This window comes from Littorina saxatilis, unplaced genomic scaffold (genome assembly GCF_037325665.1).
Source record: "Littorina saxatilis isolate snail1 unplaced genomic scaffold, US_GU_Lsax_2.0 scaffold_1259, whole genome shotgun sequence".
Taxonomy (NCBI): Eukaryota; Metazoa; Mollusca; class Gastropoda; order Littorinimorpha; family Littorinidae; genus Littorina; species Littorina saxatilis.
Genome location: NW_027128735.1, coordinates 2828 through 30000, shown reverse-complemented (window position 1 = coordinate 30000; position 27173 = coordinate 2828). Strand labels below are relative to the sequence as shown.

Genomic DNA, 27173 nt, shown 5'->3' with positions numbered 1-27173 from the left:
TGAATTCAAAATAAGCAAAAGTTGTTTGGACTTGTCGTAATGTTCAGCGACTACACATGCAGTGTTGGCCAGGCCATAACGGTATGTTAGCGAGTTGTTGTCATCATTAATTTTGTTCTTTACTAAAAAGGAATTGTTACTGAGATCAAGGAATTTTCAAGTGTGACCTTGAGGGAAACAAAAACCCTTTTAAAGGTTCGAACTGTGTCACAAGACGTCACTAAGTCCAAGATTGGATTTTACATTTGTATGGTGACATTTGAGGCACAGGCACATGTGTACTCGTCAAAATATAATCACAGTGTTATTTTAATCGGAGGAATAAACCAAAACATTCTGTTGGTTTTAATATTTCAAATTGGGGTCAGGCTTGACACCAATTTTTAAGATGCGGTTTAAAAAAGTATTTGTGATGTTAATGTGATACTGCAACATCATTAGCTTTGTGCTTTAAACAGACCTGGGAACCCCTGTTTTGCACTTAGAGTATTCTCAAACAAACTTGGTGTATTTTCAGAACAATGAGCGTACTCCCCACAGCATTTGAACATCCATGATTCAAACATGCTTCACACGCGTCCGCCACATCGTTAATTAAGTTTACCTATACATGTACATTTAAAACAAATCCTTTTTTCTATTTTTACTGACAAAAACTGTAATCATGTGTCAAAATACTGGATCGGCTTCAAGATGGGCTTGTGAATAAAAGTAGTCTAGAAATTTTTCTCGTCGTATTTTTTTCCCACTGACCGTACCGATTGTATTCTCGACAATCATGCGTACAGAATACGGCGAAATCGTATGGGTTCTCAGGTCTGTTTAAACCATAATGGCCTTTTGGTTATTGTTATTGGTTGTTCTCAGAAGGATTAGGTTTCACAACACCAATTCACCCAGCTTCAGAATTAACCCATCTGCCCGATACTCAAACTAATGCTCTAACAAATCTTGGCCAAAGTTGCCGCCAAATTTTTCAGAGGAAAAAGTTTGGCATGACAAAAGCGGTGCGGGAAAAAAATAATAATGCTCTGCGCAAACGATTCAATTTGATAAATTCCCTTTAAATCACAGTACCTGGACATAACTACCAACCGGGATCGCACACTCCCCCGTACCCCCCCCCCGCCCCCTTCTAAAATAAACTCAATCTTACAGATTGTAAGAAAAGGCGTAGCCTTAAATCTTAATCCTTGTAAAATAAAGTTCAATTCAATTCAATTCAATTCAATCCCCCCAATAACCTTAAGTCCTCTCGGGCCGTCAGGAACTCAATATTTCTGTGTCATCATAGAACATAATCAACACAGTTTTAAGTAGGTATGAGTTGTGAAATGTCTGCGTGAGGAAATATGGAGCAAATCCAGTATTTCAAGTCTGTAAAAGTGTAAATGTGAAAATTATGACGTCTGATGCGCGTGTTAAATTACGTGGAGTTGGGTTGAGTCCTCTTGAGGACCATCCCCTCTCTCCCACCATCCAAGCCTTGGTTGTAAGCGTTGCAAGAAATGAATGTGATGGGGCTAGGGTAAATTGGCCACGGTCATGACTCTGGCCCATCTTTTTAGTTGTTTTTTTCCACCGGGGACGCAAACTAGCTGCCCCGGAGGTGTGTGCTCCTTGATAGTGACCTTTGGGGGGGGTGTTCGGAAACGCCACGAGGACGACAGCTGCTTCAAGCCATCTCATCACAAGTCAAGACAAGCCAGCCTCACCGCCCGACTTGCACTTCGCCTCAATCAGGATTTCTAGGACTTATAATAATCTACTTTCGCTTTGTACTTTAGTTGTTTACATCCGGTGAATGGATGCCCGGATTATAAAAGGGAATTATGGGACACTTGAGCAAGGCGTGGAATAAAGAAAGATCAACCATGATGTTGCGTCCTTGAATGCTTATGTTAATCACGAGAACATTACATTTGGCGACGAGGTAAAACAAACCCATATGATATATTAACCGAAACCGAAAGCATAGATTTCTGTGGCCCACTTCACACCGGTGAAACTCTACTAGTCATAACGGGTGAGTATTCACGATAACCCATCGTTGGAATAATGAGAAACACGTCTGTTGACTCCCTGATCCCAGTCGTTGACAAGATCTTCTCTCTCTTCGGCATTCCCAATGTCGTTAAATCAGACAACGGCCCGCAATTCATAAGCCAAAAATGGAAAATGTACATGAAATCATGCGGAATAAAACACAGACGAATAACCCCCCTATGGCCGAAAGCAAATGCACAGGCAGAAGTGTTCAACAAACCTATGATGAAGGCAATCCGATCCGCTCACGTTCAACGCTGAAGCTGGAAACAAGAACTACATAGGTTCTGTAGAGCCCCATTGCACCACCCAGTACTCCCCCCACTTCCTCATGTTCAGTCGGGCTCCGAGAACAAAACTCCCCGATTCCCAAACCCCACTTCACCCCAACGATGCGGAAATCCGCATCCGGGATCACGCCGCAAAACAGAATGAAAGACGCCGCCGATAAACGACACCATGCTAAAACAACAAACATTGCTAGTGGTGACTCTGTCCTAATCAAACAGAGAACAGACAATAAACTTTCGACCAACTTCCATCCAACTCCTCTGTTGGTGACCAAAACAAACGGCTCAATGGTCACTGCGCGGAAACCAGACGGCTCATCGGTGACCAGAAATTCTTCACTTTTTCGCCGCATGCCGCCTTCTGTGAAGCCCGCTCCTCTTGAAGACCCTGTGACAACACCCGTTGTTCCGGACCCCCCCGCCACCCCCACTGACTACCAGCTGACGACGAAAATCAACAGGAGCCTCCGCCTCCACAACAGTTGCTGGTCCGCAGATCCAGCCGACGACACACAACACCCATACACCTCAAAGACTTTGTGTGTACATAACTCATTTTTAAGTCACAAACATTTTTTTTTTCTCATATAAAAATACATTTGTGTTATTTAAAAAAAACACCAAAAAAACCAGTAGGTTGTGTGAAATGACATTCATTTATATTTTCTCAAGTAAATCAAGTGACATGATTATGTTTAAATTGATCCCAAGAAACAATTTTAGTTTTGTCCAGTATCACAAGTGTGTGATGAGAATGAACGATTACAAAAACAATTATAATTGAACTCTCAATTCACTTGGAGGAGGAATTCCAAATAATGTTTATTTTCAGTTTAAAGTCATAATCATTAGAAATGTGCCATAATTTAAGTTAATCAAAAACAAGACATTCTTGAATCTTTCTGTTGCATAAAATTATCCAAGGTTAGGAGGGATATAATAATCTACTTTCGCTTTGTACTTTCACTTTAGTTGTTTACATCCGGTGAATGGATGCCCGGATTATAAAAGGGAACTATGGGACACTTGAGCAAGGCATGGAATAAAGAAAGATCAACCATGATGTTGCGTCCTTGAATGCTTATGTTAATTAATCACGAGAACATTACAGAACTCTATTCACCAACTCTCCCTGGTTCTCGAGTCGGACCTCTTCTCTTCTCTTTTCCTTGGGCTCTGGTCCTCTTTAGGACCTGCCCCACTTCTAACTACTTCCCAGCTCATTTCAGCTCAGCTCAGTGAGAATTGTCACCAGAATTTGAATGCGGAAAGGCCAGAGAGGAAAGATGCACTGAAGCCTGATGGAGAGAACAGTTCTGGGTGTGAATCAGACCCGGAGGGTCCCACTGCAAAAGAGACTTCAGTAGACGAGGGTTCTTTAGCGGAGAATGCAATAAGAAACAGTGAAAACTGAGCGCCAGAGAGACAACTTATCATCGTCTAAGCCGAGCTGTCTCTCAGCCTCTTCTCAACCACCCAACGACCCAACGATGGCTTCACAAGGCAACAAGGCTGAAGCAAATTCAAACGAATCCGACGATGGCTCGACGTCGCCTGAAGAAGAAAACGGCTTTTGTAATCCTACTGGAGAAGCAACAAACAAACAGGAAACCCATCGGCCCTCATCAGACGCCAGACCTTACCGCGAGTCCGGTCCCAGTGTTGAAACCGCGACGCGTTTGGGTCCAGGACGAATCAAAGATCTCGAGGAGATGATAAAAAACGTGAGGGCAGTTACGACTCAAATCAACATTGCCCTAAACGACAGCGCAATAACTCCAGCGAATGCCAACGAAATGTTCAACAATCTGATAAAGGTCAGACATTCATTACAAGACCGTTTTACACCTGTCAGATATTTAAAACTTTCTGAACCATACGAAGACAAAATGTTCTGGGTAAAATGAAGCAAGATGACATAGCTAGACTTATTCGGGCAGATGGGTTAATTCTGCAGCTGGGTGAAAGGTTGTTTGAGAAAAGAGATGCTGAAGAGCACACTGGTGGCCAGATTGCAAGCAGTCTTCGTGAATTGGGTAGGTTGTTGGACACTTTTTTAATGAGTACCCTATCTTAAGGGCCAATGATCCTTTCTTGTAGATGTGCATGTTGTCGTCATATGCAGACATTACTCGAACACAGGCAATTAGGAGATCGAAATTGCATGGATCAAGAGCAGCTATCAGGTTGCTGACTTTCATTTGCGAGCGCTCTCTCAGCACCTCCAACAACCTACCCAATTCACGAAGCCTGCTTGCAATCTGGCTACCAGTGTGCTCTTCAGCATCTCTTTTCTCAAACAACCTTTCACCCAGCTTCAGAATTAACCCATCTGCCCGAATAAGTCTAGCTATGTCATCTTGCTTCATTTGTCGGAATCCAGCAGAAATTGACACACTGACTGGCATCATTACATTTGCTATCTTTCTACATGTTCCTTTCATGTATGTACCATCCACAGGTTTTTAGGGACAGGTTTTCATGTGTTTTGACAAGAGTGCTTTCAGATAGAGTCCCTTACAGTGTGGACATGCCAAACATTCATCCACATTTCGATTTTTCCCGCGGTACTTAGGAATCAAGCAACCAGACCCTTTTCTCAACACATTGGCATTATGTTCGTTATCCCCATCATTCTGAAGCTTCCCAAACGCTTCCTTTCTTTCCTTGCTATTTTTTGGCAAAGCCACAACAGCAGCAACCTCTAATTCATTCTTATGTACATTTTGAAGATGTGCACTTAACTTGGTCTTCAGAGTGTTACAAAATTTACAATAATGTTTTTTGTCCCACTTCTTTTGATTCCCAGTCCTGGTTTCCACGGAGACATCATACTTCTCAGAACTTGGAGCACTGCTGCAGGCGGGTGTGTTCGAAAAGGCCCTCTCATTAGCATCCTGAGTCATTGAAATTGTGTCTGTATCCACGGAAATCGTCCAAATCGTCCCACATGAATCTGAACTTCCTTCGTCTGGTGGATACCATTCGTCGCCAGAATCGTCATAGTCACTGCAAATAGAAGAACCATTTCTTTTAGCAATCTGGAGAGAAACTGAAACTGAACTTTATTACCAAAGGATAGAGGTTTTAGGCAAAGCCTAATCTTACAACCTGTCCCTTATACAAACACTTAATACAGACGCACATAATATAGATAGTAAAATTGACAAGGTTATTGTTACTTACAGACGTACATAATGTAAATAGGAATAAGAAAAGGGTTATGGTTTTGTATACACATTCAAAAATGGGAAAAACAATATAGTTTGGAAATTGCAGCATAGTTGCAATAATGCATTGCATATAAACATCCAAAACAACTAATAACAAAAGGGAGAAAACAAATGTGGGGAGGAATTGTCCCAATCATTCGCATGTATATCATTATCAATACATACACATAAAGAACAAATCAAAATACAAACATAACTTGACTAAATGTAAAAAGCACTAAAATATCAGACATGAAAAGCGTTCTATTTACCCATTAAGCGGGAATGAAACTGGCGCCTAAACGTTTTCACAGAAGAGGCATTTCGGAGGGGTAGGGGTATGGAATTCCATAGACGCTCCTGAGAAGGCTAAACTCGACTTATACAAGTCTAGACGAGGGATGGGGGGAATCAGGTTCTGGGACCCATATCTTTTTGTGGCATGTCTGAAATGTGATTTTAAATATCCAGGAACATTATTGTTAATTACTTTGTACATAAAGACAGCCTTGTTTAGCGTCAACTGATCTTTCAAGGGAAGGAAATTAAGGAGCTTTAATTTATCATCTGTTGGCTTATTTGACTCATGCAGAATTAGTTTTGCAGCACGGCGATGAAGAGAATTGAGTCGTTTGAGATGAACATCACTGCAGTTATCCCAAAGTGTTGAAGCAAAGTTGATATGGGGCATTATGTGAGCGTAATAAAACAACTTGAGTGCTTCCACATCGGCATAATGTCTTAATTTAGACAATAAGTACAAATTTTTAGATACTAATTTGCAAATTTTACTCAAGTGAGTTTGCCATTTCAATTCTTGATCAACGGTAACCCCTAATAATTTATGCTCTTTAACTTGTTGCACTTGAGTTGAATCAATTGACAGTTGAAGTTGTAAGGGTTTTAATTGGTGTTTTGGTCTAGTTGTAATCACCATACTTTTCGTCTTAACAGGGTGAATAACCATTGCATTAGTGGTGCACCATTCTGTCATCTCATCTATACTTTTTTGAAGAGATTGGTTGACGGCTACCAAAGACTTCTGACTTCTGAGAGAGAGAGAGAGAGAGAGAGAGAGAGAGAGAGAGAGAGAGAGAGAGAGAGAGAGAGAGAGAGAGAGAGAGAGAGAGAGAGAGAGACAAACAAGAGAGAGAGACAAACGAGAGAGAGAGAGAGAGAAACTGAAACTGAACTTTATTACCAAAGGATAGAGGTTTTAGGCAAAGCCTAATCTAGAGAGAGAGAGACAGAGAGAACATGCACCATTATGAGAGGATTTTCTCACGAACAACTAAATATTTGTCTTATTATTTGTATTTCTAAATACTTATCACAAGATGTTACTAAATGCATTTATTCCTAAATGTGGAAATAGGACTTGAAAAAGAACCAAAGTGAATTTCCCAAAGACAAAAGAATTGCATCATATAGTCAGGCAACCCGATTACCTTCCCTTCTCTACCGCCAGGAGGTGTTGTTCTTCTCCTTTTCTGGTAATAGTCATCCTTTTCTGGTAATAGTTCGTCAACGAGATCTGATGGTCTGTACCCGACACGAGGGAGGAGGGTGACGCCTTCTCTTTCTGTACTGCCGAGCATAGCTCGTTTGGCGATTGTATGTCGTTACTTAGTGAATAAGCTCACATCAGGTATGGTAAGTCTCTGCCATAGACTTATTATCACCACCACTATGACACCACTACAATTCACTGTTTAACCTACCTGCTGTAGACGGCTGTGGGCGAGTCAGGAATTGAAGAGAACTGCTCCGTGGCGTCTCCACTCTTGGTCCGGTCTGGTCCGTGGTCCTGTGTCACTGGAGGACTTGTGTCTGTATCCATGGAAACCTTCTTCCCAGGTGATTCAGAACTTCCATCGTCTTGTACTTGTTGATTCCTTTTGTCGCCAGAATCGTGGTACTGGTAGTCACTGTAAATATAAACAACAAAGGAAATAAATAACTTGACAAATAATTTAAAAACAGGATTGGAAAACACGAAACAAAACGCAAACGACCTACCCCAGCATAAAGACTAATACAAAAAATACCCATAGGTAGGAGGTGACGGCTATGTGAAGTCAACTAATTAGCAATGGAAAACATCAAGTTCATAAAATATTCAACTGTAAGTGTCATGCCTCATTTGGCAAAAGCATGCGTGACATTGTAAAGATAACTAAAAAAAACTGTTCCTCTCTCTCTCTCTCATACATGTCACACCATCATAATTATCATCACCTCCACCATGACAACTATGGGGTGTGTGTGTGTGTCTGTGTGTGTGTAGTCGGTTCTGTGGGCGTGTACATCTATACAAATGAGGAAAAAATCTGTACACACTTGGTAACAAATGGGGAATTTGAAAAAAATGGGGATGCCAAAAAATTCCCCATTTTTTTCAACTATATTTCCTGAAAGTACATGCCTCAATTTGTCGGAAAAAACGTAAAAATCAAGAATTCCCCATTTGTGTATTTTCGTTGGAACTTACCACACACACGACACACAGCTTCGATAACACTTTTTGCACAAAACACACACGGCACCCATAGGTAGGAGGTGACGGCTATGTGAAGTCAACTAATTAGCAATGGAAAACATCAAGTTCGTGAAATATTCAACTGTAAGTGTCATGCCTCATTTGGCAAAAGCATGCGTCACATTGTAAAGATAACTAAAAAAACCTGTTCCTCTCTCTCTCTCTCTCATACATGTCACACCAATGTCCATCATAATTATCACCTCCACCATGACAACTATGGGGTGTGTGTGTGTGTTTGTGTCTGTGTGTGTCAGACATGGGATTCAGAAAAAGTGAAAAAGAAGGTGGGGGTCTGGGGGGTTGCAGAAGGCCCCCAGTAGGGTTGGGGTCTGGGGGCTTCGCCCCCAGAAGCTGAAGGTTTTTAGTGTTTTAGACACACAAAAATGGCCCTGAAATGCATATTTCAGCTTAATCATCGAGCTTCTATCAATGGCAATAACAACAATTCAAACAGCAGGGAAACATATATATATGAAAGAAAATTGATATTTTTTTTTTACCTCACCTTGAATTAAAGCAGAACTGTTTTCCATGAGTAGAAAATAGTTTGTCAGAGTCCACTGCAAGTTTAGTGTCTTTTTCATGGAGACAACAATGGTGTGGTGGCACTGTGTTAAACACAGCATGTATCAAGTCTATTACTGGTTCCAAGCATGTATCTCTAAAATATTGTTATGATTGAAAAGTGATTGTTTTCTCCACGAGTTCAGACAAGAACAAAACACAAAATATGTCTTGTGTCTTCTGGCCTTTCTCGTCTTTCCAGCTCAATGATACAAGTAACAACTTCATCGAGCCAGTCGAATCTCCAGAGATTTTTCTTGTACTTCTGCTGATCAATTTCCCGGGCTAGAACGGTTTCGTCTCGCTTTAGCTTCCTTATCATTTTGGCAGGTGGCGCGAAGCGATGTAAAAATGGCGCCGAATCATTCTCATACGGTATGCTTATTCTGAATCCCCAATAGCTACGTTGAAACGGTGACTGTAGGAGACAAAGAGCGCGTTCCCATACGGATCGACCAGCAACAGTCGACCGTTTTAGGAACCAACCGTTCAAGAATAGTATGGAATGGAGCGTCGCGATCAGCGGACCGGCCGAAAAACTTGGGTCTATACCTACATATACCTCAAAATTTTCTCAGCGGATTTGCACGAATCTCAAGAATGATCCCTGGAGCCTAAATATTTACGGAATTCCGTAAATTTACGGAAGAATCCCATGTCTGGTGTGTGTAGTCGGTTCTGTGGGCGTATACATCTATACAAATGAGGAAAAAATCTGTACACACTCGGTAACAAATGGGGAATTTGAAAAAATGGGGAAGCCAAAAAATTCCCCATTTTTTTCAACTATATTTCCTGAAAGTACATGCCTCAATTTGTCGGAAAAAACGTAAAAATCAAGAATTCCCCATTTGTGTATTTTCGTTGGAACTTACCACACACACCACACACAGCTTCGATAACACTTTTTGCACAAAACACACACGGCACCCATAGGTATACCCAAGTAACACGCATATTGAAATCCCACTGGGTTCCCAGAGGTGAATAAGTGGGAAGAGGATGGGAGAGTGGGCCCACTCCCATCCCACAGAACTCCCACAGTCAAAGCTATGGGAAGAAAGTGGTATAAACATGGACCGTCCCTTAGTCTCTGGGAAACAAGCTTGCACTTCGACAGAAATGGGATAAAAGTGGGAATTCCCTCTTCGTTCCCACACAGCGTGCGAGGAAAATGTTCAGACGCTGCGAGCGCGAGTCACACTGTCACTGCGCGAGTCTGCAAGTTGCTCCATCGAGATCGGTGACGTCACAGCACACGCTGTTTACACTAGACTCGTTTGAATCGTGCCAAACGTTGAATACACCAAAGTATTTTATATGTGTGTAATTATTGCAGTTCTGTTAATAACAACTGTTGTCTCTAGAATGGTTTATTCACTCACGTGATGACTAAATATTTTCAAGGATTTTTGTTTTCACTGCGGGACTACTATTCTGCCCTGTTCAGTTCCGCGTTGGGCCTGCCGATTGTCGGATTGAGAGTGTGTGAAATTTGCTACAATTGCCGGCGAATAGACTGAATACGTTCCGTGCGCGCGAGTATTGCATGTGCATGGATTAAAGATTACATCTGAAGAACACCGAGTAATGTAATGGCGGTGCTTCATATTCAACAAAGCGAAGACGATCAGTGGGATTACTGTCAAACTCGAAGGTTGATGAACGCATCAACACGGCTTTCCCACGGCACGTGGCTGCACGCGCGCTCGATGACTCGATTTGAGTGATTAACAAGAAGAGCAAACGCTCGATCGAGTCACTTTCGCAGTTCTGAATATTATATGAGGCATCAGATGGACAGGAAGAAATTGCTATTCACAACACAATGAGTCACGTTCACATAAAATTTGAGCCCGGTCACTTTTATAGTTTCCGAGAAAAGCCCAACGTTAAGTTGTGTGTTGCCGAACAGAAAAGGCTAGTTATCTCCCTTGTTTTTCTGATAACGTTCGTAAAAGGCTACAGATGTAAATACTTTGATGTAAAGAATAATCCTACAAAGTTTCAATCACATCCGATGAACTTTGTCAAAGATATAAAATGTCTAATTTTTCCTTTGACGCTGACCTGTGACCTTGAAAAAGGTCAAAGGTCAACGAAACCATCGTTAAAGTGTAGAGGTCATTGGAGGTCACGACTAAACAAAATATGAGCCCGATCGCTTTGATAGTTTCCGAGAAAAGTCCAACGTTAAGGTGGTGTCTACGGACGGCCGGCGGGACGGCCGGCCGGACAGACTAACACTGACCGATTACATAGTCACATTTTCTCAAGTGACTCAAAAACTAGTGTGTGTGTGTGCTTGAATATGTATCTGTGTGTATCAGTTGTTCTTGTTTTTCTTTATACATTGATGATTTTTAAATTCGCAGGACTCTTGAGACGTTCGCAAGAACCCAGTCCTCTACGGAAGTCAGAAGAAGAAAAATTAAGAAGTCCCACACGTTTCCGATTTAAACCCCACTTGTTTCCCACCCGAATCCCACTTGCTTCCCACTCGCTTCCTACCTGAATCCCACTCGTTTTCCACCCATGAATCCCACTCGTTTCCCACCCTGATCCCACTCGTGCCCCACCCGTTTTCCAGTCGTGTCCCACAGGTGTCCCATTTACTTTCCACTGGGCTCCCACTGGAAGTCGTAATCAAATCCCACATGGCGCCCATGTGGGACTTCCCACAACGTCACCATGTGGGATCCCACTTGGGGCCCACGTGGGATCCATGTGGGAAGGTTCGACCAGCAACAGTCGACCGTTTTAGGAACCAACCGTTCAAGAATAGTATGGAATGGAGCGTCGCGATCAGCGGACCGGCCGAAAAACTTGGGTCTATACCTACATATACCTCAAAATTTTCTCAGCGGATTTGCACGAATCTCAAGAATGATCCCTGGAGCCTAAATATTTACGGAATTCCGTAAATTTACGGAAGAATCCCATGTCTGGTGTGTGTAGTCGGTTCTGTGGGCGTATACATCTATACAAATGAGGAAAAAATCTGTACACACTCGGTAACAAATGGGGAATTTGAAAAAATGGGGAAGCCAAAAAATTCCCCATTTTTTTCAACTATATTTCCTGAAAGTACATGCATCAATTTGTCGGAAAAAACGTAAAAATCAAGAATTCCCCATTTGTGTATTTTCGTTGGAACTTACCACACACACCACACACAGCTTCGATAACACTTTTTGCACAAAACACACACGGCACCCATAGGTATAGGAGGTGACGGCTATTCTTTCTTTCTTTATTTGGTGTTTAACGTCGTTTTCAACCACGAAGGTTATATCGCGACGAGGGAAAGGGGGGGAGATGGGATAGGGGAAAGGGGGGGGGGGGGGGGGGGGGGGTAAATGGGATAGAGCCACTTGTTAAGTGTTTCTTGTTCACAAAAGCACTAATAAAAAAATTGCTCCAGGGGCTTGCAACGTAGTACAATGTATGACCTTACTGGGAGAATGCAAGTTTCCAGTACAAAGGACTAAACATTTCTTACATACTGCTTGACTAAAATCTTTACAAACATTGACTATATTCTATACAAGAACCACTTAACAAGGGTAAAAGGAGAAACAGAATCCGTTAGTCGCCTCATACGACATGCGGGGTGCAGAGAAATAAGGATGTGGAAAAGAAGACTTTATTGGTAAGTGAAATAAAGGTGATGGATCCAGTCAAATAAGACAACAAGAAAAGAATTGGAAAACTGCAGGGAATAGTAGGGAGAGTTTTCTTGGAAGGAAATATAGGTGAAAGGACTGGTAAGGCAGAAATAAGACAAAAGAAGAGAAGAAACAGAACCGTTAGTCGCCTCTTACGACATGCTGGGTAGCATCGGGTAAATTCTTTCTAGTCCCAATCAATATGGGACTCCCCCTAACCCGCGGGGGGTGGTGACGGCTATGTGAAGTCAACTAATTAGCAATGGAAAACATTAAGTTCGTGAAATATTCAACTGTAAGTGTCATGCCTCATTTGGCAAAAGCATGCGTCACATTGTAAAGATAACTAAAAAAACCTGTTCCTCTCTCTCTCTCTCATACATGTCACACCATCATAATTATCATCACCTCCACCATGACACCACTACAATTGACTGTTTAACCTACCTGCCGTAGACGGCTGTGGGCGAGTCAGGAATTGAAGAGAACTGCTCCGTGGCGTCTCCACTCCTGGTCTGGTCTGGTCCGTGGTCCTGTGTCCCTGGAGGACTTGTGTCTGTATCCATGGAAACCTTTTTCCGCTTCTTCCCAGGGGATTCAGAACTTCCATCGTCTTGTACTTGTTGATTCCTTTTGTCGCCAGAATCGTGGTACTGGTAGTCACTGCAAATAATAACAACAAAGGAAATAAATAACTTGACAAATATTTTAACAAGAAGAGCAAACGCTCGATCGAGTCACTTTCGCAGTTCTGAATATTATATGAGGCATCAGATGGACAGGAAGAAATTGCTATTCACAACACAATGAGTCACGTTCACATAAAATTTGAGCCCGGTCACTTTTATAGTTTCCGAGAAAAGCCCAACGTTAAGTTGTGTGTTGCCGAACAGAAAAGGCTAGTTATCTCCCTTGTTTTTCTGATAACGTTCGTAAAAGGCTACAGATGTAAATACTTTGATGTAAAGAATAATCCTACAAAGTTTCAATCACATCCGATGAACTTTGTCAAAGATATAAAATGTCTAATTTTTCCTTTGACGCTGACCTGTGACCTTGAAAAAGGTCAAAGGTCAACGAAACCATCGTTAAAGTGTAGAGGTCATTGGAGGTCACGACTAAACAAAATATGAGCCCGATCGCTTTGATAGTTTCCGAGAAAAGTCCAACGTTAAGGTGGTGTCTACGGACGGCCGGCCGGACAGACTAACACTGACCGATTACATAGAGTCACATTTTCTCAAGTGACTCAAAAAACTGTTCCTCTCTCTCTCTTACATGTCACACCATCATAATTATCATCACCTCCACCATGACAACTATGGGGTGTGTGTGTTTGTGTGTGTAGTCGGTTCTGTGGGCGTGTACCTCTATTCAAATGAGGAACAAATCTGTACACACTCGGTAACAAATGGGGAATTTGAAAAAAATGGGGAAGCCAAAAAATTCCCCATTTTTTTCAACTATATTTCCTGAAAGTACATGCCTCAATTTGTCAGAAAAAACGTAAAAATCAAGAATTCCCCATTTGTGTATTATCGTTGGAACTTACGACACACACGACACACAGCTTCGATAACACTTTTTGCACAAAACACACACGGCACCCGTAGGTAGGAGGTGACGGCCAAGTGAAGTCAACTAATTAGCAATGGAAAACATCAAGTTCGTGAAATATTCAACTGTAAGTGTCATGCCTCATTTCGCAAAAGCATGCGTCACATTGTAAAGATAACTAAAAAAGCTGTTCCTCTCTCTCTCTCTCATACATGTCACACCATCATAATTATCATCACCTCCACCATGACACCACTACAATTGACTGTTTAACCTACCTGCCATAGACTGCTCTTGGCGAGTCAGGAATTGAAGAGAACTGCTCCGTGGCGTCTCCACTCCTGGTCTGGTCTGGTCCGTGGTCCTGTGTCCCTGGAGGACTTGTGTCTGTATCCATGGAAACCTTCTTCCGCTTCTTCCCAGGTGATTCAGAACTTCCATTGTCTTGTACTTGTTGATTCCTTTTGTCGCCAGAATCGTGGTACTGGTAGTCACTGCTAATATAAACAACAAAGGAAATAAATAAATAACTTGACAAATATTTTAAAAACAGGATTGGAAAACACGAAACGAAACGCAAAGGACCTACCCCAGCATAAAGACTAATACAAAACACACCCATGGGTAGGAGGTGACGGCGATGTGAAGTCAACTAATTAGCAATGGAAAACATCAAGTTCGTGAAATATTCAACTGTAAGTGTCATGCCTCATTTCGCAAAAGCAAGCGTCACATTGTAAAGATAACTAAAAAAACTGTTCCTCTCTCTCTCTTACATGTCACACCATCATAATTATCATCACCTCCACCATGACAACTATGGGGTGTGTGTGTGTGTTTGTGTGTGTAGTCGGTTCTGTGGGCGTGTACCTCTATTCAAATGAGGAACAAATCTGTACACACTCGGTAACAAATGGGGAATTTGAAAATAATGGGGAAGCCAAAAAATTCCCCATTTTTTTCAACTATATTTCCTGAAAGTACATGCCTCAATTTGTCAGAAAAAACGTAAAAATCAAGAATTCCCCATTTGTGTATTATCGTTGGAACTTACGACACACACGACACACAGCTTCGATAACACTTTTTGCACAAAACACACATGGCACCCGTAGGTAGGAGGTGACGGCCAAGTGAAGTCAACTAATTAGCAATGGAAAACATCAAGTTCGTGAAATATTCAACTGTAAGTGTCATGCCTCATTTCGCAAAAGCATGCGTCACATTGTAAAGATAACTAAAAAAGCTGTTCCTCTCTCTCTCTCATACATGTCACACCATCATAATTATCATCACCTCCACCATGACACCACTACAATTGACTGTTTAACCTACCTGCCATAGACTGCTCTTGGCGAGTCAGGAATTGAAGAGAACTGCTCCGTGGCGTCTCCACTCCTGGTCTGGTCTGGTCCGTGGTCCTGTGTCCCTGGAGGACTTGTGTCTGTATCCATGGAAACCTTCCGCTTCTTCCCAGGTGATTCAGAACTTCCATTGTCTTGTACTTGTTGATTCCTTTTGTCGCCAGAATCGTGGTACTGGTAGTCACTGCTAATATAAACAACAAAGGAAATAAATAAATAACTTGAAAAATATTTTAAAAACAGGATTGGAAAACACGAAACGAAACGCAAAGGACCTACCCCAGCATAAAGACTAATACAAAACACACCCATGGGTAGGAGGTGACGGCGATGTGAAGTCAACTAATTAGCAATGGAAAACATCAAGTTCGTAAAATATTCAACTGTAAGTGTCATGCCTCATTTCGCAAAAGCATGCGTCACATTGTAAAGATAACTAAAACAAGAAGGGCAAAGCCCATACGACTCACATGCTTTACACATTTTTCCTACCAAAATACATGTGACCTTGACCCAAGGTCAAGGTCATCCAAGGTCATGCAACACAAAGCTGTTAATTCAAGACATAGGAAGTACAATGGTGCTTATTGGCTCTTTCTACCATGAGATATGGTCACTTTTAGTGGTTCACTACCTTATTTTGGTCACATTTCATAAGGGTCAAAGTGACCTTGACCTTGATCATATGTGACCAAATGTGTCTCATGATGAAAGCATAACATGTGCCCCACATAATTTTTAAGTTTGAAACAGTTATCTTCCATAGTTCAGGGTCAAGGTCACTTCAAAATATGTATACAATCCAACTTTGAAGAGCTCCTGTGACCTTGACCTTGAAGCAAGGTAAACCAAACTGATATCAAAAGATGGGGCTTACTTTGCCCTATATATCATATATTGGTGAGGTATTCAATCTCAAAAACTTCAGAGAAAATGGGAAAAATGGGAAAAATAGCTGTTTTTTAGACAACATTTATGGCCCCTGCGACCTTGACCTTGAAGCAAGGTCAAGATGCTATGTATGTTTTTGGGGGCCTTATCATACACCATCTTGCCAAATTTGGTACTGATAGACTGAATAGTGTCCAAGAAATATCCAACGTTAAAGTTTTCCGGACGTCCGGACGGACGACTCGGGTGAGTACATAGACTCACTTTTGCTTCGCATGTGAGTCAAAAACTGTTCCTCTCTCTCTCTCTTACATGTCACACCATCATAATTATCATCACCTCCACCATGACAACTATGGGGTGTGTGTGTGTGTTTGTGTGTGTAGTCGGTTCTGTGGGCGTGTACCTCTATTCAAATGAGGAACAAATCTGTACACACTCGGTAACAAATGGGGAATTTGAAAAAAATGGGGAAGCCAAAAAATTCCCCATTTTTTTCAACTATATTTCCTGAAAGTTCATGCCTCAATTTGTCAGAAAAAACGTAAAAATCAAGAATTCCCCATTTGTGTATTATCGTTGGAACTTACGACACACACGACACACAGCTTCGATAACACTTTTTGCACAAAACACACACGGCACCCGTAGGTAGGAGGTGACGGCCAAGTGAAGTCAACTAATTAGCAATGGAAAACATCAAGTTCGTGAAATATTCAACTGTAAGTGTCATGCCTCATTTCGCAAAAGCATGCGTCACATTGTAAAGATAACTAAAAAAGCTGTTCCTCTCTCTCTCTCTCATACATGTCACACCATCATAATTATCATCACCTCCACCATGACACCACTACAATTGACTGTTTAACCTACCTGCCGTAGACGCCTGTGGGTGAGTCAGGAATTGAAGAGAACTGCTCCGTGGCGTCTCCACTCCTGGTCGGGTCTGGTCCGTGGTCCTGTGTCCCTGGAGGATTTGTGCCTGTATCCATGAAAACATTCTTCCGCTTCTTCCCAGGTGATTCAGAACTTCCATCGTCTTGTACTTGTTGATCAATTCCTTTTGTCGCCAGAATCGTGGTACTGTCCACTGCAATATAAATAAATTGCACGTTTATTTGTAACGAGAATTTTCATTGGTCAATAAGATGAAAGCATTTTTGATGTTCACAGGAAGCGCAGCCATTCCGTCGACATCCAATAAAAGGGAAGGACACAGCCGCCATTCCGTGAATATCAAATTAAACTGGAAGGTTCAAGGAGGCCATTCCGTGAATATCAACCTCAATTTTGCCTCTATTCAAACTTTATAACGAATCTATTTAACATCAGCAACACAAAAAAGAATGGGGCAGCAAAAAATTTCCCATTTTTTTCAACTATATTTCCTCACAGTACCCTTTGTCCTAAAAGCCCCCCTAAAGGAAATTAGTTGAGAAAACGGAGAATTTTTTGCTTCCCCATTTTTCTTTGATTCCCCATTTGTTACTGAGTGTGTACAGATTTTCCCCCCATTTCCATATAGGTAAACAGGTACATTCCAAATGATATTGTGACCTGGAAGTAATTTAGAGATTATGTTTATTGCATTTTGCCCTACCATGGAAGTTGACCAATGCAAGATTCCCTGCAAATAATCAGCTGTTGCTTTGAGGGGTCCCACAGACCACGAAGGCCAAATCAGGATCACAGAAGTTCAGTAATTCGAGATTATTTAAATTTTCATGGAAGTTTCAGACAATTTAGAGGACACCTCCCCGACTATTTTACTGCGCAGGTCTTTGGCTTAGAGTTGATCACGCTAACCCAGATATTGGCTACCCGGCCTGAACGAGCTCATTTGCTGTAAAGCCACATATAGGCTAACCATCTGTGAAAGAATCCTAGTGACCCCTATATAGCCCTTTTAAATCAAACAACGCAACACCGTGGTTTGCTAACAGTGAATAAGCACAAGTGAGGTAGGTAAAGTCTCTGCCATAGAAAACATAATGTACCTGCTGGAGAAAGCTGTGGGCGAGTTTGGACGGCTCGACACTGAAGAGACCAACTCAGTGGCGTTGCTACAGGTCTGGTCTGGTCGACTGCCTTGATCCTGTGTCGCCCTACATGAGCGTGCTCTGCTGGCTTTCTATATTTAATTGAAAAACAAAGATTGTTAACAATGATGCGGTAAACAGACAATTTTTACTTAGTATTATTAAGGTTTTCTAATTCTCAAAGTCTTTTGGTTCTCCTAACAAAGTAAAAATCTCCTTTGAACAGAGTTCACAACATTTTTGTGCAAAGTCCAGTCACAAAATTCTCCGTCCTAAACCTAATTCAGAATTATGCTGTGATTAAATGAACTATTCTTGTGCGATCAGTTTTGGATAGAGTGGTTGCTTCGACGGGACAGTATGTCAACATTTACATTTCTACTTTCTAGTTTTTGCAGGTACTTCAAACTGATTTTAGAATATTCTGATATATATGGATTTCACAGTATGCCAGTTAAGCAGCGACCTTCTTCCATCATACCATTACAATGATCGATAGCCTTATCTTGTCACAGGGTTTAACCAAACAATTTTATTTTCAATTTAGGTAAATATTTTCTTTTGGATAACTAAAAGCTGGTTAAAAAGTACATAAGACTTTTAACCCAACCCACACACCTACTGATACATGTTGTTCACAACACACAACATCTCTTAATCTAATATTATACATACCAACATATTATTAAGGCAGTGAGATTTTTTGTTTGTTTATTTGTTGCTTAACGTCCAGCCGACTACGCAGAGCCATATCAGAATGAGGAAGGGGGGGATGAAGGGGGCCACTTGTCAAGCGATTCCTGTTTACAAATGCACTAACCCATTACTTGTGTCCCAGCAGGCTTTAGTAAAACTAAATTAATACCTACTGGAAGATTACCAGTTTCCAGTATGTTAAAATAGGCTTAACCTATCTACTGCTGGACTTACATCAGAACACTAACAGATTAAACTATACATGAATCGCGAGACAAGCGGCAAAAGAAGAGATTTTTGGAAAAAATACAGGTGAATGAGCAAGAAGGCAGAAAAAAGAAAAGAATTCATGAAGAAAAAGAGAGCATGACAGGAAAGAGGAACCAAAAATCTACCTAACAGCAAACTAGAAAGCTCCTGCGGTTCCAAAAACAGGAGGGGCCTTTAATTTCATAACCGCAGTGCCCCACTGCGGGAAAGGCAGTGAGAATGAAGATGTAAACAAGTGTATGATGAGTTACGATTACATAAATCGCTTCAAACGAAAAGGGAAGTAACCCCGAGAGAGAAAGAGCGGGCCCGCTCATATAGATCTGCACTGCGGACGCGCGCACCACGGACCTACATTCTACTGGATGGCTGTCTCAGGATCTAGGTCACTTTAGTGGGAATATCGGTCAACTTTGAAACCTGGGGACCAGCCACTTCCGGTTCCCCTTTCAGAGTAATGATATTGCTGGGGCCGTAGAATTGTTCATCCAGTTTTGTCCTTTTTTTCCAAAATTGATATTAGTCGGAAGAAACAAGCACACATGTGGTACGTGGGGGTATTTCCGGCCGGCGAGTTTTCAGTGTTGTTGTTGTTGTTGCGAAGCGAAGCGGCTTCCCAGTGCGGAAGGCAGGCAGTGTGTGCATCAAACAGTGTTGTTGTGATGGATGGATGAGTGAGTGATCAGGGTGAATGAGTTAGTTAAACTGTGACTGAATATCTATTGATTGATTGATATTAAAGTGAACATTAGGGGGGGGGGGTTAGAAATGCACCATTGTGCACTCGCCTTGATGTAAGGAACACTACTGCAGTCTCCAACAGCTTCAAAGTGGGTTAGACAGGCTCTTGATAAAGACTGAGGCAAAATGTGCCAAATCACACATTGTCTTGTAAGAAGGAAAAATCTTCATTTGTCACCTTTCTGCACTTTTTTGACTTTGAGTGCATAGCCACAATTGTCACAGACAAGATGCATCAAACAGATTTCAAAAAGACCCCAAACTGAACTTGTTATGACTATTTGTAACCCCTCTCACCTTTATGACTTGGCCGTACCCAAGCCAAAAGGCTAAAAAAATCATAACTAATTCCATGTTGACTTTTTGGTGGGGTGGACCTATTGTTCCAGACTCGCCTTGATTAGAGCAACACTACTGCAGTGTTCAACAGCTTTTAAAATTTGTTTTGACCTCTTGACAATGTACATGTCAACAATCCCTGACTGTGATGTAGTAACTAGCAAGAAAAAATCTTAATTTCTCCCCTTTCTCCACTTTTTTGTGTGTCAGTGCATAGCCACACTGGTCACAGAAAAGATGCAGCAAACAGATTTGAAAAAGACCCAAAAGTGAACTTGTTATGACTATTTCTAACCTTTCCCACCTTTTTGACTTGGCCGTACCCAAGCCAAAAGGCTAAAAACATCATAACTAATTCTATGTTGACTTTTTGGTGGGGTGGACCTATTGTTCCAGACCCCCCCCCCCCCAAAGAAGATTGAGCAACTAAATTATGCCTTCACCAACAAGCAAAACACAGACAGAAAACAAGAAAACTGACAATCTTGTGTCATCTGGCCTGAAAGTGCCATACCCACTTCCAGGAATACCTGGATTCTTTGTCACTGAATAGCTGACCACGTTCAACAATGTTGCTTCGAGACATTATTTCAAGTCTAGAGCCACAAAACACCGGCACAAAGCAAGCTCGAGCGATTGCCAGAGGAAGTGCGTGCTCAAGCAAACTGTCAAACCGATTGAGAATTGAATGGAACAGCGCACAAAACGAAAGCTGGGACTGTTTGGGTTCACTGTTTGGGAATAACAGGTTTTTGCATTTCGGCGTACACCAAATCGAGTTCCGCGTACTAGAGATGTTATTTCGGCGTAAAGTAAGCCGAACGGCTTACAATGCTAGGCCCCGGACAGTCGAAGCTCCGTTTATTTCCATGCTTTTTATTTAGGCCTATTAGGCTATTAGATTTAGAATCGAGCTGTTTTGATTTCAATGGGTGGCACACGTTGGGCTGCAGTAACTGTACGATTCGAAGGCATTATCGATTTTTTTTCTTGAAATCATTCAGAGTATTTGCGTTTACAATCGTGCTGTCAAGACTATTCCAGGTATCAACCGTTCTAACAGTAAAAAAGTCATGTCGTAAGCTGGTTCGGCACAAAACTGTCAAGACGAGTCTTGTACTCATTTATGCATTGTTTTCTGAAATTAAACATAACCTATAAAAGGAGTGTGATAAGCACCTCCAATCACACAATTAAAACTAAAATTCATTACCCAATCAACTTACCTTGGCTTTTCTCACGTATTCGACCATTAGCTTCAAACTTGCTAACGAAACCGGCACCACAAGCGCTGTCATAGCGGCAATATGGCTGCATCAGAATTTCGCGGCAACTCCCATAATGCCCTCTGTCTGGAGTGAGTTTGCGATGGCGCATCGGATGCCGTGTGTGTGGTGTGCAAAAAGTGTTAAGCGGGGCTCACACACAGGTGGAGCAAGCGGAGCAAGGGTGGAGTAGGCTGCACCAGGCGGAGAGATGACGCTACTTCCGTTGCAGGAGTGGAGAAAGTTGTGTGTGCGGTGCGGAGCAAGGAATAGGACACGTTTCTATTTTTTGGCTCCGGTGCAGCGGTGCAGCCAATCAGCGCACTCATTACTTTCTCCGGAAATAGTAGTGTCACACTAGGTGGCATCCCAAATAACGACGGCCGCCTTTTTCGAAAGAACTTTTTCATGGATTTTACACAAGAATACCGAAACGGAAAGATAGAATGTGGTTTCCGCTAGATTTCAAGTCACGCTTTTCACTTTTCCGAGGAAGCCAACAGCTGAGTGTGAAGAAACGCTGCTGTTCAACTTCGAAATCTCCAGTCGCAGACGACCTTCGCTTTTGCAGTACAGTCAATGCAGGTGCAATGTTACTCATTTCGATCAGCTCGTTTTCGTATATATTTTTGCATTAAGATCATGTACAATGATTGGAATCAAAGGAGGAATGACTTCGGTATGCAAATGCGTTGGTTTGGCCGAAATCAATACAGCAGTAATTAAGCTAGGTTCTTTCTCGTCAGTTTGTTTTTTGCGACTGAAGTTTGTCTTCTGAATGTACCATTTGCTTGATTTTGATTGTTTGTTCAGCTCCTCGGCACAAAATTCATCATGCAAGATATCAATTTGTTGAATGATAACGGGATAAGTGAAGTTCAAACATGTATCTGCTTGCAAAAACAATCGCAGGGACAGATCTATCTGCTTCATTGACTGACAGATTGTCATTGAATTTCCAACGTAAAATGACTCGTTTGCAGACTCTCTAATTAGATCCATCGAGTGTTTGTGTTCTTAGATCCATTGGCTATGCAGGCTTTTTGCGATCATAACATTGTTTGGGTTTGTGCAGGTGCAATCTGCAGATCAGAGGAGATTGACCGCAGGGTGACGCAGTGTCAGTGATCAATGCAACTTGTGTTCGACACTCAATATTGCCTTCTACCAAACTCAAGGGCAAAACAAAAGGTACATGCTTGTGAATTCATATTATGTAATGTCTGTGAAGATTAACACCGTTTTTAGCTCTAGTCTGAGTGATCATGCTTATTAATATCCAATTCAAGTTACATACGATACATACTCCGCCCCAGCACCACCCTCACCCCATAGCACTGCTATTCAGATACTACAGTCCAACAACTAACCCTCTAAAAGTCCCCCCCCCCCCCCCACTCTCGGTGTAACATCTGTTGCTATCTGCACCTTTGTGTGGTAATGGGAAACTCGTGCTCAAATAGTTTCAGAACTGTTGATATTATAAGAGTTTTATTTACCAATGGTTCTCCCCTCCCTCCTTCATATTACACCGACACTCTCTATGCCCACCCTCCACCCCCTTCCCCCATCCCTTCCCTCTACAGGCACGTCTACTAAAGTCTCAGACGTGATAGGATTAAGAGGATGCCACAATGATCCGGGTAACTTTGCAAATAATCATACTGATATAACAGAAGAAAGTTATTCCACAGTCATTTCTACTTATACATTACAGTGTTACAAAACAGGAATTTGTGCTAAGTTATAATCTACAAACAACAAAGACCCTCCAGCCCCCCCCCCCCCCCCCCTCCTCACCTGCAACATATACATGTTCATGTCCAACTTTCCCAGTGGCTCTTAATCTTATGTCTATGACTGTTGATATTGAAGAGTAGAAAGTGTTTAGTTTTCAATGACTAAATTTCCCCTCACACACACACACACACACACACACAAACACACACGCACATGCACATAGCTGTTGTCTCCTTCTCAATCTCTCTGTGTCTCTCTGTTTAATTAAAATATTTGGATCACTAACTCTTCACTGAGATTCAGTGTTATGTGTTATGTGGAGTAAGATTAGTGAATGTTGCTGCTGATTCTGTTGTTCTTACTGTTCTTCCTCCCTGCATAATCTTTTTTCTCCTTAAACAGTTTTTTTTTATTACTACAGTGCGTCTATGGAGTGTACATCAGAGATGTGATGGGACCAAAAACATTCCAAAATGAAACAGGTAACTTTTTAAACTGGTCTTCATTTTGTTTATTGAGAAGTTGGTTCACATGATACATTTCAGAGTCGTCCTTTTAAATTCGTTAAATATTGCACCAGTCACTACATCTATAGATTATCAGATTAAGTTGTCTTCTTCTGCATTATGCATATGCAATATTCATCTTTAGTGCGCGCGCGCGTGTGTGTGTGTGTGTGTGTGTGTGTTTATTGGTTGAAGACGACACAGGCCCCTTCCCTCATTTGTTTATCTGTGTGCGAGACTTCGTGAGTCAGTTGCATAGGCAGGATAGCTAACTGAGTTGCCTGCAAGACCGTTAACGGCATTTTGCACTGTATATTTGCTGTACATTAATTTCAGCTTAGGTATGACCAATACCAAAAGTTACAATGTTGTAGGTGAAATGGTCTGTCTTTTGGGCTCTTTCCAAAAAGGATCCGAATTCGGGGATAGACTCAACCGTTTCGGGTTTTATATGGAGCCGTACACTAATTAACCCGATTTAAGCATTAAAGAATTTAAGAGTGTTAGTTTTGGAGGGTATAAACTATGTAATTCAAATGAAAATTTCAATAATAAATTTTCGTATAATTAATATACTTACCCAATTCTCATAGTTTATACCCTCCCATCCTTCCACGCTACTTAATTTCCTATGGCGTCTTTTTTTTAGCTTGGTTACCACCCTTTCGAGGGCAGGTAATTTGAGTAGTTTTTCGACATCTAGCATATATGAGATCTTAGTCAATGCATCCCTCAGACAACCAGTTACACCGTTAATGACACATGAAGCAATAAGGTAACTATCAGATAACACTTGTATACACAAAATCCACTCGGACAAGATCAACAAAATCTTACGATCTTGTTAACTCATTGGAGACGTAATGTTTTAGTCCTTTTTTTTGGTTGAAAATGTGCTGAAAAAAGAAGATTACAGCTAGATCAAAACTCAAAAGTGTTCCAAATTACCCCTCCATTTGACCTGTGAACTCGCCACTGTGTTGACCTTTGTCATGCATAAGATATAGTTAATAATCGCCAAATATTAACTAACTAGGTCAACAGGTCAAGAAGTATTAAGCATTTTTGACTCACATGCGAAGCAAAAGTGAGTCAATGTACTCACCCGTCCGGAAAACTTTAACGTTGGATATTTCTTGGACACTATTCAGTCTATCAGTACCAAATTTGGCAAGATGGTGTATAATGACAAGGCCCCAAAAAACATACATAGCATCTTGACCTTGCTTCAAGGTCAAGGTCGCAGGGGCCATAAATGTTGCCTAAAAAACAGCTATTTTTCACATTTTTCACATTTTCTCTGAAGTTTTTGAGATTCAATACCTCACCTATATATGATATATAGGGCAAAGTAAGCCCCATCTTTTGATACCAGTTTGGTTTACCTTGCTTCAAGGTCAAGGTCACAGGAGCTCTTCAAAGTTGGATTGTATACATATTTTGAAGTGACCTTGACCCTGAACTATGGAAGATAACTGTTTCAAACTTAAAAATTATGTGGGGCACATGTTATGCTTTCATCATGAGACACATTTGGTCACATATGATCAAGGTCAAGGTCACTTTGACCCTTATGAAATGTGACCAAAATAAGGTAGTGAACCACTAAAAGTGACCATATCTCATGGTAGAAAGAGCCAATAAGCACCATTGTACTTCCTATGTCTTGAATTAACAGCTTTGTGTTGCTTGACCTTGGGTCAAGGTCACATGTATTTTGGTAGGAAAAATGTGTAAAGCAGTTCTTAGTGTATGATGTCATTGCTAGGTTTAGTTATTTGACCTTGACCCTGAAGGTCAAGGTCATGTAAAGGTCAAGGTCAAGCATGTGAGTCGTATGGGCTTTGCCCTTCTTGTTATGGGCTGCATTTGTTTCATTTGTGTCACCCTTTATGTTTATACTTTTGCAGGCTGGTGTGGAGTTCTGATGTTGCCAGGGCGATGGAAGACACATACATAAGACATATAAACAAGCTTCCCTGTGAAGTGTTTTGATCACAAATCACCATTATTTTACACATTTATGCATATCTATTCTCAGCTCAGACTTGTGCTTTGAAATTGGATGTTTAAGTACTAGCTAAAACCCTGAATAAAGTCTTCGCAATACATGGAATGGGATCAAAAGTGTGTGTGTGTGTGTGTGTGTGTGTGTGTGTGTGTGTGTGTGTGTGTGTGTGTGTGTGTGTGTGTGTGTGTGAAAACAACATTCAAAAATGAGGGTGAGATAAAACATAAAAAAAGCTACAGCACAGATACTTTTTTGTCTAGCGTCAAGGACGGATCCAGGGGGGGTTCCCCGGCCTGAACATGTATCTCCTCCAAGGGTGAAAATAAAATAAAAATCAATAAATCATGACAAATATTCGGAGAACGCGCCAGCTAGATTCCACATATTCTCATCTACATTTCAAAACGTCCAGACCTCCCTAGCGCCCTCAACTAATGAACCCCTAACACAATTGGGGGCCCCCCCAACCTGATACGGTCCGGCCATGAGCGTTCTATATCGTCCTCTTTAGAAACTTGTTGCGCTGTTGACACACGTACGTTTCTATTTGCAAACATCCATAAAGTAATATTTTGTTAATCATGTTTAAAACATTTCTTCTGAGTAGAGTGAAGCTAAATCAAACCACACACAAAATGAAAAAAACTAAATCTAAATCAAAGCCATATTGCGCGTAACATAAAGCAACAGTCTAACCGTCTGCAAGAGAGATTGTTAGCAGTAGATCTAAAATAAAAAAGAATGGATTCCATGGAAGCTAGTGTAACTATACACATTCAACATCTTTGAAGCTTCGGATATAACTCGATAAAACAAAAAAGAACCAAAACTTAAAACATGTCCCTTCAACTTCACCCGACCCCCACACTCACATAGTTTGTGTCTGAAAAGCTCTAAAACGCACTGGCACACACGCACACACACTGACTTATACAGAGTCCATTTAGAAATATGTTCAGTAATTGCGATAAAAGACAAGACTTGTCTCCTTTGGTAAACATCACGGTGTTTTTTTTTCCCGCCACTTCTTATCCACGTGTAAAAATATTTCCCATCAGACTGCGCGAGTGGAGAAACTACGTCATATCATAGGGGAATCCCCTACCGGAGCAGGATCGGAGCAGCCTGCTCCGGAACCGGAGCTTGTGTGTGAGAGGGCAGGTGGAGAGCGGAGCAGGATCGGAGCAGCCTGCTCCGCTTGCTCCGCCTGTGTGTGAGCCCCGCTTTAGCGCATCTGTGTGTCGTGTGTGTGGTAAGTTCCGACGAAAATACACAAATGGGGAATTCTTGATTTTTACGTTTTTTCCGACAAAGTGAGGCATGTACTTTCAGGAAATATAGTTGAAAAAAATGGGGAATTTTTTGGCTTCCCCATTTTTTTCAAATTCCCCAGTTGTTACCGAGTGTGTAAAGATTTTTTCCTCATTTGTAT

At 41.5% G+C, this 27173-nt stretch overlaps 1 protein-coding gene and 1 long non-coding RNA gene across 4 annotated transcripts in view; one reads left to right on the top strand and one right to left on the bottom strand.

Annotated features, from left to right (window-relative positions):
- Positions 1 to 21624, bottom strand: part of LOC138957063 (dentin sialophosphoprotein-like) — a 21763-nt gene extending 139 nt beyond the window's left edge. Inside the window, exons 1-7 of one of the 3 annotated variants that reach the window (XM_070328233.1) lie at positions 18132 to 21624; positions 17008 to 17224; positions 15215 to 15430; positions 14158 to 14376; positions 12770 to 12985; positions 7270 to 7476; positions 1 to 5345 (exon numbers count right to left, since the gene is read on the bottom strand). The exon at positions 1 to 5345 is cut by the window's left edge and continues 139 nt beyond it. In XM_070328233.1, the coding sequence (XP_070184334.1) occupies positions 4802 to 5345; positions 7270 to 7476; positions 12770 to 12985; positions 14158 to 14376; positions 15215 to 15430; positions 17008 to 17126 (1521 nt within the window). In that variant the 5' untranslated portion in view covers positions 17127 to 17224; positions 18132 to 21624 and the 3' untranslated portion in view covers positions 1 to 4801. The remainder of the gene's footprint in view (positions 5346 to 7269; positions 7477 to 12769; positions 12986 to 14157; positions 14377 to 15214; positions 15431 to 17007; positions 17225 to 18131) is intronic. The other 2 variants (XM_070328234.1, XM_070328235.1) reach the window with 2 other exon arrangements.
- Positions 21625 to 21845: 221 nt separating this feature from the next.
- On the top strand, positions 21846 to 25841 carry LOC138957064 (uncharacterized). Its single transcript, XR_011452915.1, has 4 exons — positions 21846 to 22069; positions 22560 to 22675; positions 23646 to 23706; positions 25641 to 25841. It is a non-coding gene; the product is annotated as an uncharacterized lncRNA (long non-coding RNA).
- The last annotated feature ends 1332 nt before the right edge of the window (positions 25842 to 27173 follow it).